The following is a 16,395-nucleotide window of genomic DNA, read 5'->3' on the forward strand; positions in this document are numbered from 1 at the left end:
GACAAGGGTGGAAAGCTCATTTTCGATCGCTCCAGCGCGAAGCCGATTTTCACCCAGAAATTTGAATTGCCCGGCTTCCAAATCAAACACCAGATAAACTAAAAGGTTGACACTTCTTCTCGTGTCATTCAATCGAATATCCATTCAAAATCCAAGCGCTCACCGCCAAAAAACTTTCGAGAAATGCAACTTTCCAAGCGATCGGCATCCGCGGCACAGATTTCGTGTGCACGCTGTTTGCTCCACGCTGATTGGATGATGGTGAACAATATAGATAGATAGATAGTTTTATCTCAAAAGCATTTGCAGCCCGAGGGCTGAAGTACACATTTTTACAATCCAAGAAATTTAAAATTTAAAATTTAAAATTCAAAAACCTAATTACACATCTTATTATACCAGCAGTTTACAATATTATAACATAATAATAAATTAAATAAATATATTAGCTACAAATGTAAATTAATTAAAAGTATCTACATTATCATGATCATCATTATTATTACTATCTTTATCACGCGTGCCGTAACAAAAGTAAAGGAGTGTATGATGGAGTACTCAGTGGTGGTAAACTACAACACAGTCATTTGCAGCTAAACTCCTCTGACACATTATGGCATTTCATTTGAACAAACAGTTTTGTTTTAATTTGTAACATGTTGCTTTCACAAGGAAAAAAAATTCATTTTGAGTGCTAGAATGAATAATTTAAGGCTTAATCTGGCACACTATAGTAATGCTGTGATTCAGTTACATACAAGCTTTTTGTACCAACAGTCTACTTCATAAATAGAACTAGAAACTGCAAACCAATGTTTACCAACTACACTGATAGTACAATGGTTCCAAGACCAAACTATCTTAAATGTTTTTAAAAGTTGCTATCCTTTGCTTTCAGGGTTCATTACTTAAAATTATCAATAAAGGTTTGGTTGTTCCAAATATCAAGGGAACTGGGCTGATCTTTAAAAGGGGTTTTCTAATCAGTTTTTATGCATGCCAAGCCATTTATTTATGTCATCTTTGAAATCCAAGATGACAAAAATTGAAGTGATTCAATTCTTAGAATTTTATAAGAAATGATGTGTTTCTTTGCACATGCCCAACTGTGTCATCATCCCTTCAACCCGTTTATAAATTTATGTTGGCCAGGTATAACCTGCGATCTCTCGTGCACAACTCGAATAGCACAGCTTTCAGGTCGTTCACATAGTCGTTCACATCGTTCCATATAATTGCTTCCACAGTTTTTCATGCTCGCACGTTGTCTGTCCTTGAAGGCTTCTGTCCTACACATCCAAAAGGGTTTTCGTTAGTTAGCCCGGGTGTTTCTGAGTTGGGGGCGCTTAGGCAGTATCACTGTCTAAATCTTCTCAAAACTCATTCAAGAAACACTCCATTTACGATCTAGCAAAAGGAGATGCTTATGAAGTGAACCCGGTTTAGACGTTCATGTACCGGTAACCAATTTATGTCTGACGTGGCGGTACCATACGCTAGACCAGTTACAGTATTTCAAAACAAGCACACGTTAAGTTCGCTCTCAATCATTGTTAGGCCTGATACAAGTCCTCTCCAATTAATTCGATTCATATTTCCGTAAAAATTCCTCCTTACAACTGCAGTATACTGTACTTTTCTACTTTATATGAAAAGAGGATGGAAGTCAGGAACTGTGTTACAAAGACGACCGCAGTTAAAACAAAACAATCAAAATTACTATGCCAACATGGTACGCGGCCAGCTCGCGAACGTGTCAACTCGTCGACATTATAGATGAACTCGTAAGATGTAAATCTTCATGTGGTGCCTTTAAGATTGCCCTTAAAAATTTCATCAGTTAGAAATCTCCTACATGTCCGCAATTCACCCTATTCTGAACTAGATGGGTACGTTTTTCAAATAATTTCTCTCTTCGTAACTTGAATAAATAAGATCACTTAAAAGTATCGGTAGGAAGATTCCAACAAGAAACGTGTCAATAACTGAATAGACAACCTCCTTTGGCGCCATGGGTTTTACAGAATCTTCAAGTTTACTGCGGGTTGAGTCGGAGCGAAATCCCCCAGCAATCATCGAGCACATAATTAACATATCATCGAGCACATAATTAACATGGCTAACAAAAACATATCGTTTATTTTCTTTACAGATCTTCCAAATCGAAGCTTGTATGTTTTGCAGTTCGAAACTAGGCATGTCTTGCATGCTGATAATCCGTACCGCCAGATAAACCATTAGAATGAGAAAAATGACAGAAGCGAGGAAAAAAGACTTTCAGGGCCATGTAAGAAATGTTCTTATAAGGAAGGCAGGTGGACCACCATATTGTTGCTGAGCCAGTTATTCCCAGAGCAAGGATTGCATATATTTTGAGTTTGGTTGAAAACTCTCGGTTGCCGCGCTTCACTGGGGTTTCAATAAGCGTGCTCATTATAGCCATCAAGTTGTAAGCTCGGAAGAACACCACGGAAAGCGACAGGACCTTGAAGATATTACAGCTTTCTTTGAGTTGATGACTTGCAAATCCTTTCCACGACTCTGCTGCGTCCGCGACAACAATTGTAACTTGGCAGATCCACTGAATAATGAGAAACATTCTGCCTCTTTGAAGATACGTGTATTTTGTTTGGTCTTTGAAACAACTCAGCATCTGTAGGTTGACGACGACTGCTGATAGTTGTATAAATGCCAGGAAGATCATGAATATCAAACTCATGGTGTAAGAAATTACAAAGCTTTGGTTCGTTCAGCGTCAGCTGTCAAATTGTTGTTCATTCGGAATATGCACAGTTCCTGGACGAAGGACAAAATGGCAAGTACTGCATTCTGGACGAATCAAGATGTTTAGCGAGTAACGTATGCTCGGTTTTGGATTCGAGTACTGGTTGGAGTTGGAGCGAAGCCAAGTTGGGCCTCGCGTAACCTTTCGAGTTGACAAGCTGAGTGATAAAATAATAGTTGCCTAACATTGGTCTCAGAACTCCTTGACAAAGAGCTAGACATACTAACAACCTATACAGTGCTCTTCATTCGCTATCGGTGCTTTCATGCCGACAAGGTGGACCACAGGCAGCCCAAGCTCTCTTTGAGAACCACACAAGGAACACAATTTGCATATCGATTTATAAGGATTTGTATGAGATTTTCTACAAGATATCCATAGAAATAGTTAAAAGTGAAAATATTAAATAAAAATGGGTTACCTTATCCCATACGTGTGTTGCTTGCTCCTGGTGTCGTTATTTTACCGATTTCACTTGATTTAAGCGGGTTTTTTTTAATCCTGGTTTTCTTTTCTCTGGGCTGCCTGTGGGTGGACCTCAATGGCGCTGTATTCTGTAGTTGCTCCACCTGCGTATTGGCGCCCTTGTTTAGAAAGAGTTGCCCATAGTCGGATCCTTGTGTTTGCGTAGAGGTTTTTGGAATCGCTCAGGAGCAAATAATGGCAAGTTGCATAGGGAAATAGATATAACAGATAACAATATCCATTACTGCATTACCTTTGCTACTACTAACAAGTCAGGTTTCAAAACGCGCTTTAAAATTTATTTGCATCACGGTTGCTAATGGAACAAAATAATCACTAGTTATTACAAAATACAAGTAAAAGGAATAGAGAAACGTAACCAACAGAAGAAAAGCGATCGGACAAGGAAAGACACTTACAAACGTTGTATGATTTGTGGACACGAAGGACGGAAAAAACCGAGAGCTGATCGCAGTGAAGGAATGGATGTTAACCTAATAAACTCTGCTACTCCAGTGCCGAGAAGCTTATGCAAAATGAATTTAAACAAAGCATAATTATACGAAAAAACCTAATGGAACAAAAATCACCGCGGGTGAAAGAATGCGAAAAACAATAGGAAAAATGCACATGCAAAACACAAAAAATGTAACAACAACAAACATATGAAACATATGTGTGAACTGCGGTTATGAGACGTATATGAGCACGATCCTTCGCAGTAAAGCACTATTTGAGCAATAGTGAAAATCAGACCTGAAAAAAATTTTTTTTTCAGGTCTGATTTTCACTATTGCTCAAATAGTGCTTTACTGCGAGGGATCGTGCTCATATACGACAAAAAATGTAATTGGGAATGTAAATGGAATGCCGCACTTATTACAACCTTCGACACTCCGGCTCCATCCCAAGAAAAAACAAACAGACAAACAAACAGACAAAACACTTTAAACTTCTTAATACATAAAATACTGTTTTATTACACAAAAATGACACAATTTCTACTTAGACACTATTTATCTTTGTACAGTCAAAGTGAACTTTAAACTTTAAACTTTAAACTCAATTATACTTCATTCTCGTGACATTCCGAAGGGTACGCTTCTCTACATAACGCTACCTACATGAAAACGCTATGTAAAGGAAGAGCTGTTTCTTACAAATACGAAAAAAAAAATTTATGAAGCTAGTCATTACAATCCATCTAGTTTTCAACAATTTTTTTTTCAAAACTTGAGTTTCCAAACTCGGGGCAGTGTGGCTTATCAGCAAGTGCGGCTTGTGCGCCGGTATTTGTGGTAAACGAATTTCCTAAATCTATTGCTTAATAGACCACTTTTATAAATGGCTGCCGGATTAGTATTCTTTTGTTTAAATTTAAATTAGCCCTTCTGGCCTCGCTTGAGATAATGTATTCTTTTGAGTTTTGTACTGGAGAACGAGGTCAGCTAGGCGAATTTGAATTTAAACAAAAGAATATTAATCCAGCAGCCATTTAAAAAAGTGGTCTCTAAAAGCAAAACTCTGCAGTAGTGCCTCTTTAAAAAATTGGGCGGATTCTTGCAAATACAAAGGCTATGTTTGCTTTCTCAATATATTACTAATTCTTCTCTTTACAAGTGTTGCTATCATTAATTTTCTGTAGACAAGTACTGCTTCAGCAAATGCCCATACCCTTCAAAATTTGTTTTATGTTATTACCTCTCACTACTGAACCCCTTTCAAAATTCCTAAAGCCCTTCCATTCTATGACATCTGGTGTCAGATTCTGAACAAGCAGTGCAATGTCCAGCTACTGAACATACAGAGAACATCTGTAACATGGATGTGAACATATTTTGTACTGATAAGTAGAGTGCACCAATGTATTTGTCCAGATTTGTTTAAGGCAAAACTTGCAAAAAATTCATTGCTGATGTCTATTGAGAAAAATGTATTTTTGTTGGGTAAAGCTACTTTGTTATTCTCATGATTTATAAATCAGAGATAATTACATTCTATTTATTTTCAGGTTTTTTTTTTCCACTGAGTGACTTGTTTCAAACCTCAAACAGCATCTTTATGGCCTAGAACAAGCAGCAAACAAGAATGAATAATTTACTTTCATTTATCATACCTATTTGGGTATCAAAAGTTCCTATCACTTAAAGTGCACCTACACCCAAAAAATTTTTTTCGCTTAACGAAGTAAGCTTATTTTTTTGAGTATTTCTGCGCAAAAATTTTTTTATTAGCTCAAATCTTCAATTTTCTATGCCCAGTCAAAATACGGAAAATCGGCTGCCATCTTGCCCCACGACCGAGTTTAAAGAAGAATGGCTCTAGCGGGTAATGTGACGTCAAATCGAGAACACGAAAGTCTGCATCTCACACATTTTCACTTGTTTGGGAAGATTGTCATCGATATTGTCCGAAATATGCCGACTAGGTGTGTTGTATGAAGATTGTATGGAGCGCGATACCCTCTTGCAAATTTCGCACGTTGCTACATCCTTCTACAACACACTTAGTCGGCATATTTTCGGACAATTATCGACTGTAACCTTCCCAAACAAGTGAAAATGTGTGAAAAGCAGACTTTCGTGTTCTCGATTTGACGTCACATTACCCACTAGAGCCATTCCTCTTTAAACTCGGTCGTGGGGCAAGATGGCGGCCGATTTTCCGTATTTTGACTGGGCATAGAAAATTGAAGATTTGAGCAAATAAAAAAATTTTTGCGCAGAAATACTCAAAAAAATAAGCTTACTTCGTTAAGCGAAAAAAATTTTTTGGGTGTAGGTGCACTTTAAAAAGATACAGTCAACCCTCTAACTCACAAAATCTGCTTGTCAATTCTCCCCTCTAGCTGCCATACATTTCCTTGTAAATTAGTTATGAGAATTTGGTGTTAGATCAAGATAACCTCTACCTGATAAGTTTGAGTATTCTCATTACCTGTTTGTTATAGGGAGAAGTTACATGTTAATCACTTCTGGGAGTTAGAAGGTTCACCAGTGAATGGCCAGCAGAGTATTGAAAAACAAAACGGCCTGTCCAGCCAACAGACTGTACATTAACCAAATCACTCACAAACTTGTTGTAATTCACATCAGATAAAAAATAAAATGCACTTGATATAAAAAAGATAGAGAAGATAGCTATCTAGCTCTTACTTTCTGCATGGCAACTAGCCAAGTGAGTGATTGCTTTCTGTGTTCCGCAGGTGATGGCACAACTGCCAGTCTGACCTCTTCCATTTCATCTTGTTGTTTGTACTTAAGAATGAGACCACTGACCCCAGAATTGTCTGAACACAAAAAAGGATAACACTTCCTCTCAGTTTACTAGAATAACAAAGTGTAGCTTATCTCAAATGGAATATCTTTATCTGAATAAAGAAGCTCTTGATGGTTTCCCAAATTCTCCTTGTTAACATCACAAGAAATGTTTAGAGAAAAGTGTGGAGAATATGCACACTGATGTTAGCATGCCAAAATGGCAAATTTTCTTAAAAGTGTTGTTTTTCTTCTTGTTTTTTTTTTTTAAAGTTTTGCTGTTTTCCATTTGACTGTTTGTCCTTTCTTAAAGGAGAAACTTTTTGATTAGATGACTAAATATTCAAAATCATATACCTCCACTAGCTACAAGCTGAGCTGAAACAATTTTCATTAATATCACTGGTTCATGGACTGCTCTGTCTTGATCAGAACACTCAAAGAGCAGTTCTCTGTTGAAAGCAAATATTACAATTAAAAAGGAAAGATACTGAGGATGGGAATTACATGTTGCAAGCTTACAATGACTCAATGGATTATTGCTAAGGGGTACAGCAAAGGAAATGGTACAATTGATCACATTGCATCCATAAATAACTGAGGCACGGTTCCTTTGCTTTTCATCACAGATTAAGTTAAAAATATTGTGTCTTGTTGTCAATTTTCTCCTTTCTGATGTTGTGACAGGCCTGCATAACAAATTTGTCCGGTCTCTATATCTTTGTGTTCACTGGCTGCCAACAGAGTAAGTACTTATCACAACATTCTTGTGACAATTAGAAAGATTAACAGCCCAGTAGAAGACTGTTTGCACCTCCTTGAATACTGCACTCAGAAAAATATTCATTTTCAAGGAGAGGCTCTAAAGTACAGCTCACAGGGATTTCATTAGAAGCTGACAACCGGTGAATTCCAGCAGCTACTCTCCACAACAGAGCCAGCTACTATGACCATTCCACCTCCTGATTTTTGTGTGTTTTTTGAAAATGAAATTCCTAAGCTCAGCACAAGAGTCTGCAGTTTCATTCTTTTTTTTCTTCGTTTTTCCCAACTACTGACCCTTCTGCTTGTGCTGAGTGCATTTTTGTACACCCCTAATGAGAGAATACCTGATGGCAGGTTACTCTCAACAAGTTTCCTTTTATGGGTCTCATTAGATTAAATTTCTATCAACCCCCTACCTTTGTGAATGATGTTCAAGTTTGCAAAGGAATCTTAAGGGCTCTGACTCATCAACAATAAAATAGGCCCCTGTTGAATAACATAAGGTGACAATTGCAACAGTAGTTTTAACCTTGGGTACAATTATATGTTTTATTTAATGGTAAAATCTGTAAATGATAAGCAAATAATCACCACTGCGGAGGTGACTGGTGGTAGATTTGAAGTATACCAAGCCATAAAGCTGCAAAGAAAATACCTGCCACTTTCACCTACCCCTTGGCGAACAATCCTTTTAATATCTACCACAGAAACCAACAAATATTCTAAAACAATTATTCACCTCAGTGTCACTGGAGTGGTGGACAATTACCTCCCCATTTCCTGGCTGGGTAAATATCCACCAATATTTACATCCACTTTGGTGAATAATTGTTAATCATTATACACAATTCTAGTTATATTTCAGAAAGGAAAAGTCTTTTTTCAATTATGCGCCACAGATGCTACTGTGAAATTATATTGAGATGTTTATCAGCTTTTGTGATGTCATGGCAAGAACTGAATGTAGTAATAGTGAATTAGCCAAACTCCAAAGATGCAACAATTCTTCTATAGCAATTCATTGCTGCACTTTTGCCATCAAAGGCTGCAATATATCTACACTTACAGACCAGATACACAAAGTGTATTCTCAGCCTTTTCATTTTTTCTTACTTACCATCACACAAAGTCTTCAAATGTCTTCCGAAAAACTCCTCTTCACGTTTGGCGATGTGGGAACACTCCTCACAGACTCTGACAGGGTCAACAAAACTAAGCCTGGGTAGCATGACATTGTAATCACAGCACTTGCCACAGAAAATCTTACCACATCTTCTGCAATGGTGCTGTAATGCAATTCATAAAAAATAAAATGTGATCTCACAGTAGGAAGCTTGGGGAGGAATGTACCATTTTTCATATACAGATGAATCTGCATTAAGCAGTCACCCACAGGGAAAGGCAGGTAAGCATTTAAATACAGGTAGACTGCTTAACACTGTGGGGTTCTACAGAATAGGAGCATTTAAAGAAACAATAAAAATCTCTTTTCTCGACTCTCAAAACTCTCTCAAAAGTACTACTGACATTGATTTCCAAAGATAAAATTCTATAGGAAAATTCATTACTTGACGAGGGAATTCCGCATTAAATTGCACGTGAAAACCAATATCGCACAAATCGCCAAGCCATGAGTGCAATATCAGTTTTCAAGTGCAATTTAATGCGGAATTCATGAATGAAGTAATGGATTTTCCTTGAATCGCATAACTGAATAAAAATGAGTAAAAAAGGAAACAGCATTACTTAAAATTGCTATGTTTCCATAGATGCAAAACAATATCACTTAGCCTTATTTTCGACTCACAATTCCACGCTAAATACCTGGCTTTGTTAACAAATCAGAATGCGAGATGTTATTCAATGATGCGATTCTAAGTTTTATTTGAATGGTTCTGCTTTAAGTGACAGTTCAACACAGTTGGAGGATAATACAAACAGGCTGCCAGGACTCTGTAGAGGGTGACCACACCCACTAAATAGAGGTGACAGTTTAATAGAGATGAAAATTACAGTCAATAATGGGTAAACAGTTCAGGACTTTTACAAACTGACTGCCTAATAAAGGGTGACCTTTGGTGCTACTCACTTTAAAGGTTTGACTGTAACAACATGCAAACAACTATACCATTGAGCAAAAACCTATTATATCAATTGAAAACTGTTGGACAGAAATGGGCACAATATTATGATATGTTAGTGTCGCTCAGTTCAATCTATTGACCTGGGTGACATCAACAGGACATAATATTCTGCACTGGCCAAGTTCAATAATTGCTTTATCAAAAACTTTTGGGTACTTTAGGTGAATAGCTGGTCACACAGTAGAAAGCATAGGGAAGGACTCTGCCATTTTTTGTGGAACAGCATGAAAACAAATAACCACCAGGAGCAACCTACCCCATCCATAAACAATTGTTTGACAATAATTGAAGCTAAAGAGTCATTACTTGATCACTAAGTTTATAGGGAAAGGAATGGCATTGAGCAAAATGTCATGAAATGTCAGTGTTGCCCAGCTCCAATTATTGGCCTGGGTGACTTTGATAGGACATAATATTCTGCAATGGCCAATGCAAGTTCACTAGCTGTTTTATTATCAATTTTAGGACAGCAGTCTTCCATTTTCCATCACAGAGCATTGACACAAACATGCTTGAGTAGAAAGAGTAAATCATTTTTTTTAGTTTTACTTTCTTAATGTCCTCCAAAGTGATACTGATGGTAATGGAGTTTCTGTATTTGGGAATAAATTTATTCTGGGTCTGACATAAGAGTCTCTAAGCAAGGGTTAATATGACTCTGAGAAGGACCCAAAACATATTTGTGCCCAGATACAGAAATACCATTATTATAATTGAGACTTTGGAGGGCATTGAGAAAATAAAGCCTGAAAAAATGACAACTAAACAGTCCGAACAATCAAGCAATCATACAAATCATCAGCTTTGAAACTCTCTACAACAGCAAATTTATACAATCAACTTGGTCCACAAAACCAAAAATACAAATTATTAGCCTGCCAAAGTCTCTATTTTAGCCCACAAAATGTGCTCCATTGCCTGAAAAAGTGATATGAAGCAAAACACCCATAGGCAGAGCATTAGTTACTAGTGGGCATTTCCAGGTCACTTGATAGGCTTTGCCTTGCAGACTGAAGAATGCAAATTGGGTTGAACAATAAATATATCTTATTAACCAAGCGCGAGGGCCGTACTGGGAGAATATTGGCCCGAGGTCTTGACAGTACGGACCGAGCACAGCGAGGTCCGTCCAAAAAAGACCGAGGGCCAATATTCTTCCAGTACGGTCCCGAGCAAGCTTGGTTAATAAGAGATTTATTATACGACTGAAGTTCAAAGGGACACAAGTGCGGTATCATTCGGGACCATTCGGGACAGTGCCCGGTCCAATACTTAGAGAATATTGGACCAGCAATAGAGCATTTTGATTGGTTGATTTTAGTTATTGGCCCTCTGACTGCCCGAGTCATGTAATAATGCAAAGTATTCAAAAAGACTTTTTACCTATGCCTTTTGGTATCACACTTTGCTCTAAAAGCCTTAACCGCTTATGTGCAGCACTAGTAGTTTATGATTTGAGAAATATAGTTAAATATAAACTTCTTCATTAAATATCAACCTCAACAGCATTACTGGGTCGAAAGGCAGTACGTAATATTCAAACACATCAAGTTTTAAGACTAATTAAGAAAATTTGAATGCTGATACGATATCACTTTCTTTCGAAAAACATCTAAATATCACGACCCAACATGGTACATGTAAAGCAGCATTGAAAATAAGGGTCATCCTCGGTGTAAAAACCTGACGAGGTTTTCTTTGTTTCATGAGGTATTGTTTTGCTGTACGCTATTGTTTATGTTTTTGTTGTCCTTGTTTTACGTCACGCGTGAGCTTCACAGGTTTTTACACCGAGGATGAGCCGAAAATAAGCTTCAAAAATTAAAATTTCAAGCAAATTACACTTCGACGTTTCTCCAAACAAGAAGTTTAAAACTGTCGATTTACAACATTGAACATTACCCTTCGATGGCTGAAGTCGAATCTTCGATTGCACTTCACACAGTTCGGAAACTAAAGAAAGAAAGTATTAAAGACGTACCAAGGTTAATTGCAACATGATATCGAAATTTGGAAAGACATGAGTAGGGACAATGAGATGAAGGATAAAGAAATATCAGGAAAAAAATACAGTACCTGTGCATCTTCTACCCAGTGAGGTTCTTCCAGAAGAAAAGGACATCGTTCACTTTCAGAAACAGCGACCATTCGCAGGCCACTTTTACCTTTTACGAGTTGCTTTCCTGAAGACATCTTGGAGTGAATGGTACTAGGTGTAAGCATTACTATTGTGTCTTAGGCTCTGGTACAACATGTGTCAAAACAGCACCGGTGTTGGAGAGGGGTAATTAACGTTTTTTTACTTACCTCTGTGGGCTTTGTAAAAAATGCTTTTTACTCTGCAGTTTTAACAAGGATTGTTAAATAGTATGATAGTTTTAAGTATGATATAAATAAAAGATGCACGAGTCACATCTTACAAAGCCACCCCTCCCTCGAGAAAAAGGACTGGGACCCAGTTGTAACTTTTGGTTCTGGGAAGAAATTTGTCTACGAAGAAGGAAGTGAATTAATTATTTGATTTGTCTTGCGATGGGCTGAATTTATTCTATTCACAACTGATCTCGCTTTTATCGTTTGAGAGCATAAAGAAATTAGCTTCGAGTACTGTTTGACGTAAAGCCACAGTGCAGTAACAATCATGAACGTTAATCGAAGCTTGATGGTTTTTCTTATGGTATTTATCGCGTCTCCGAATTTCTATGCCGAATGTTCATCGGCAGTCAAGCACCAAGAGAAAGCTCAGGGTAAGTTTTACAAAACGTATAGGTAGCTTTATTAGAAAACAGAAAAGGAGCTCACTTTATATCGTAGTGTTTAAGTATGTACATCCGTAGAAGCTAATTTCAATTATTCTTCTTACTCGATTGAGAACAAAAAGGAACTAGGTATGTACGTATGGTCATGTTTGCTTGGGTGCACTTTCGCTCTTTTGTTAATCCAGAACTGTTCAGCCATTGCGATTTCATCGGCGGCTAGATAGGCAAGAATTGAAAAGTATTTTATTGCAGGTACGCCGTTGGTCCAGTTATGTTCACTGCACTTTCACGAAAATGATCGAACATATCCATTCTTGATGTCCAGCTGTACGTGTTATTTTGTTTGTCTAATCAGCAATGCAAGTTTATACATACCAGAGTCTCTGCGCTACAAGTTTTTCCTTTTAGGCCAATCTGCTAGCGAGCCTTCCATAATTTTGAAAAGAGAGAGTTTTCTTGGAAGTTAAAATTCGAGGGTTTGGCATGAAAGTTTGAATAGTGCAAGCGGGAGTGAAGCCGTAGCAAAATGTCTCTGTACTAATTCGGTAGAAATTCGATACTTATACATGTGAAGCACTCCACGCAAAAACACAGTGTACAGTGTGCACGCAGTACAATGTTTAAACAGTCATCCTTTTCTTTAAGTGGATTTTAATTGAAGGGCCTTTACAAATGGTTATTTTAACATGACATCACACAACATGATTCAGATTTTACTCTTCATGTTGAGCTCCATACGAAAAGTGTTTCCATTCTTAATATCTTTGTCATATACTTTATGCGTGTGTACACAAAAGGAATGACTGATTTTGATCAGTGAGCATCAATTTCAAGTGGTTCGATTACACAAGTATTTGTACAACCCTCTATCTTACTTTTTAGCATGGGCTTGGATTGGAGGAAGTAAAATTGGGAACCAACACAGTACAGTGGATGGCAAAGGATCCTGTCCAGGAGCTAGGAGTGGCACAACAAGCTGGTTTCACTCAGATTCAACTGTCTGGGTGTTTGGTGGAAAAGGATTCGGATTAAAAAAATCTCGATCTTCACAGTTGCCCACGCTGGATGAACTCTGGTCGTTTGATGTCAAAGGAAGACGTTGGAAGTTTCATCCTTTTGACAACAAAACTTCCAAGGGTCAGAAACCTCTGCCATGTTCTGGATGTGTATCTTGCAGTTACCAAAACAAGGCTTTGGTGTTTGGATCTCCAGGCTCCTATATTTTTGATATGGAAACAATGACATGGACTGCTTTGCAGGACAATAAATCGTCTCCAGTCCCACGCAGTGATGCTACTCATTGGTGCGATGCAGAGAAAGGGGTGCTGTGGATTTTTGGTGGCAAGGAATCAGGGAAAAATTTGGATGATTTCTGGAGTTTTTCATTCAAACATTCACAGTGGAAAGAAATGAGACCCAAGAGTAATGAGAGCATGATTCCTGCAAAGTGTGTAAAAGCAGCAACTTGGATGCATCCATCTGGTATTCTGTACATGTTTGGTGGATCATGTCTGGGACAACTTACATCATACTTCTGGAGTTATTCTCCTGGAATGTTGGAATGGAAAAAGCTTGGTGGAAGTAAGGGTGTTCAAAAGTGTGCTGGGAAGTTTGGGCAGAGAGGTGTTGCATCCAAGGATAACCATCCTGGTTGTAGGGATGGGGCAGCATCCTGGATAGATGAGCATGGTAATCTGTGGATGTTTGGCGGATCAGGATATGATAACTTTTCAGTGTCTGCTTTTGCAATGCCAGGTCTTTTGTCTGACTTTTGGATGTACAATGTCTCCAGCCATCAATGGATGTGGATGGGGGGACTGAGCAGAAATGAAGGTAGACCGTTTTTCGGTGAAAAAGGAGTTGCAGATGCACATAATATCCCAGGGCCAAGAGAAAATGCTTTGTCTTTCTCCTACAACAATGAGATGTGGCTCTTTGGAGGAGCAGGACATGATGTCAGACAATATGATGGGATGTTAAATGACTTGTGGATGTATACAACAGTCACAACCATCACCCCAACCCAGTTGCCAGGAGATACTATCAGTATCTCCTTTGGTGTCAGAGTTCTGATTGCCCTTCTAGTCATGGCTTTGGGATTAGTGGTGTCGCTTTCCATGTGTTACAGTAAGGAATGCAAGGTTTTTAGATTCAAGCGACATCTTCGTCCAGTGGTGAAATACACACCTGTGAAGGTTGAAACGGTGCAAGTATTGCAGCCAGAGACAGCTGGTCCATTAAACATTGACCCCAACAGGAACCTGTAATTGTACCTTTGCCCTGCATGTATTTAACATGTTACAGCTGCACAGAATTGTGTGCGAGTGTGTGTATTGGCAGCATAATAGATGTGCTCAATAACAGGATTGCTGTTTTCAATCAAGGATTAAGACACAATTGAGACAATTTAAAACTGATTTTTTTTACATTATTTTGAAGATCATGATACGTAGTGTATCTGCATAAGATAAAATCAAAGGACAAAGGTAGCAACCAAGACCTGGTAGTTAAGGGAGAGCCGCCCTCTATGTGTGTGCATTTTTTCTTAATAAATAACAAACAACAAAGTGATATTTATTGTAAACTTCAAAATAGATCCAAAGAAAAGCTTGTCAATGTTCTTGGATAGAAAGTAAACATCATAATGTAATTACACAACTATTAAAATTAAGTGTCATTATTGTCACCTTAACAAAGTTGGGCAGATTATCTTTAAGAGTGAGGAACGTATAGGACAGACAGAGTAGTATTTGTAGTAATATAAAAGTGATATTTAATGTTATAAACAAGGAAGTATTTAAAGGTCACAGCACTTGATATAAACCAATGTGGACAAAAGTACATCATTTGTTTGTAGGGTAAAGGTAAAGAATCCGATCCTACCGATGCGTCGGTCAACCGTCAACTGTAGTTCTGTTGGTAGGATCAGATTCTTTACCTTTATCGTTTGCAGAAAACCAGATTACTAAAAGTGGTGTTCCCAGAAGTGGTGTTCCCAGAAGTGGTGTTCCCGGAAGTGGTGTTCCAAAGAAAGAGTCTTACAGACTAGAGTTGGAAGTATTTTGGTGTGACAGAGAAAATACCTCTGTGTAGAGTTACCATTCTCTTCATACAGGTTATTAGGTTCATTTGTCTTCAGCTATTAACACAATGAAGATCTGGTAATGGTGGCTTGAAATTATAAAATGTGTGTAAAGAACAGACTGTTGTATTCAGAGCTGTGTTTGTTTTTGGGGATAAATTACTTTTGACCATGCTTTAGAGACATTTGCAGCACTGCAATGACTGTCATAATTTCTCTTGAAGAAGTGCTTTTTGAAAGCTTTCATATTTAAGAAGTTTCCACAGACTATAACTAATGTGTGTAAATGTCAAGATCCTAAGGTTGCGCCTTACTCAGAAACTTAACAATTACAGGGGTAGCAATGTGTGAGTTGATAGACAATTCGAACTCAGCTTGCAGAATGATTAACACACATTTAACCACAGTTCAAGGTTCGCGAGTTACACTGTCTGATAACAACGGTGATGACAGAAGGTAAAAAATTATGGTAGCAAAGTTCGTAGTCGCGACAGAGAGTAGAACGAAGTAGTGCAGTGTAATGTAGTGCTGTCTAACGTAGTGCAGATTCGAATTTGGTGACGACTCTCACAGACGATAGCAGAAAGTATCGCTAATAATAGTCAATTGTTAGCCTGTAGCTGATTGATCCTCCAATTGTAGTGGTTGCGGAATAACTAACTAGTACGGTTATTATGAGTTGCCTTTTAAAACACGCGCATATGTGATTGTATCTGGGGCGTTACTTCAAAGGGGTAACCCTAGATTTTTGAAGTGTTATTTCATTTCCTAAAACACAAATATAACTTTGAGAGAACATGAATCTACTAATTCCTAATTAATGCATAATACATTTGAGCACGGTTAATTGAAACTAGAGCTATCGATTGTTACTGGAAAATGATGTAAAAGCAGGGGGCACTTTAAAACTAACAATGTGTAGACTGTGTATACATTAATCATTTATAGGGAATAAAAGTTTGTTTACTTAGAAATTCTACTTTCAACATTTCTCTATATTTAGTCAGCTTTTAATGTTAGGAATAGCTCATAATTTTTGTTTTCACCAACACACTTCATGTACATAAATAATTGTTTTTTTGTTTTATCAATGCTAAGTTAACAGTACCAAAAATTTAGGCTCCTAGAGTAAATATGA

At 37.8% G+C, this 16,395-nt stretch overlaps 2 protein-coding genes and 2 long non-coding RNA genes across 4 annotated transcripts; 1 reads left to right on the forward strand and 3 right to left on the reverse strand.

Annotated features, from left to right (window-relative positions):
* Positions 1 to 1,455: 1,455 nt before the first annotated feature.
* On the reverse strand, positions 1,456 to 4,028 carry LOC148729530 (uncharacterized). The gene is made up of 2 exons (XR_016002474.1): positions 3,207 to 4,028; positions 1,456 to 2,942 (listed from the first exon to the last, which is right to left on the reverse strand). It is a non-coding gene; the product is annotated as an uncharacterized LOC148729530 (long non-coding RNA).
* Positions 4,029 to 4,202: 174 nt separating this feature from the next.
* On the reverse strand, positions 4,203 to 11,774 carry LOC111324904 (zinc finger FYVE domain-containing protein 21). The gene is made up of 7 exons (XM_022928568.2): positions 11,493 to 11,774; positions 11,319 to 11,369; positions 8,390 to 8,558; positions 7,689 to 7,758; positions 6,865 to 6,959; positions 6,406 to 6,539; positions 4,203 to 5,316 (listed from the first exon to the last, which is right to left on the reverse strand). Exons 1-7 carry the CDS (start codon positions 11,637 to 11,639, stop codon positions 5,290 to 5,292), a joined length of 693 nt encoding a protein of 230 aa, XP_022784303.2. The 5' UTR covers positions 11,640 to 11,774; the 3' UTR covers positions 4,203 to 5,289.
* A 138-nt stretch (positions 11,775 to 11,912) lies between these two features.
* On the forward strand, positions 11,913 to 16,231 carry LOC111324903 (uncharacterized). The gene is made up of 2 exons (XM_022928567.2): positions 11,913 to 12,163; positions 13,058 to 16,231. Exons 1-2 carry the CDS (start codon positions 12,058 to 12,060, stop codon positions 14,440 to 14,442), a joined length of 1,491 nt encoding a protein of 496 aa, XP_022784302.2. The 5' UTR covers positions 11,913 to 12,057; the 3' UTR covers positions 14,443 to 16,231.
* LOC148729531 (uncharacterized) lies at positions 12,169 to 12,684 on the reverse strand. The gene is made up of 2 exons (XR_016002475.1): positions 12,551 to 12,684; positions 12,169 to 12,391 (listed from the first exon to the last, which is right to left on the reverse strand). It is a non-coding gene; the product is annotated as an uncharacterized LOC148729531 (long non-coding RNA).
* Positions 16,232 to 16,395: the final 164 nt, after the last annotated feature.

The sequence above is a fragment of the Stylophora pistillata genome, chromosome 6 (assembly GCF_964205215.1).
Source record: "Stylophora pistillata chromosome 6, jaStyPist1.2, whole genome shotgun sequence".
In the NCBI taxonomy this organism is placed as follows: domain Eukaryota; kingdom Metazoa; phylum Cnidaria; class Anthozoa; order Scleractinia; family Pocilloporidae; genus Stylophora; species Stylophora pistillata.

What these genes read in the sequence shown, in the direction of transcription:
- LOC111324904 (XM_022928568.2), bottom strand. Translation starts at nt 11,639, where the DNA reads ATGCTTACACCTAGTACCATTCACTCCAAGATGTCTTCAGGAAAGCAA. An exon ending in ACTGGGTAGAAGATGCACAG is followed by an intron (nt 11,370 to 11,492) that starts GTACTGTATTTT and finishes TTCTTTCTTTAG; the next exon opens with TTTCCGAACTGTGTGAAGTG. An exon ending in CTTGAACATCATTCACAAAG is followed by an intron (nt 6,960 to 7,688) that starts GTAGGGGGTTGA and finishes TGCTTTCAACAG; the next exon opens with AGAACTGCTCTTTGAGTGTT.
- LOC111324903 (XM_022928567.2), top strand. Translation starts at nt 12,058, where the DNA reads ATGAACGTTAATCGAAGCTTGATGGTTTTTCTTATGGTATTTATCGCG. An exon ending in GCACCAAGAGAAAGCTCAGG is followed by an intron (nt 12,164 to 13,057) that starts GTAAGTTTTACA and finishes CTTACTTTTTAG; the next exon opens with CATGGGCTTGGATTGGAGGA.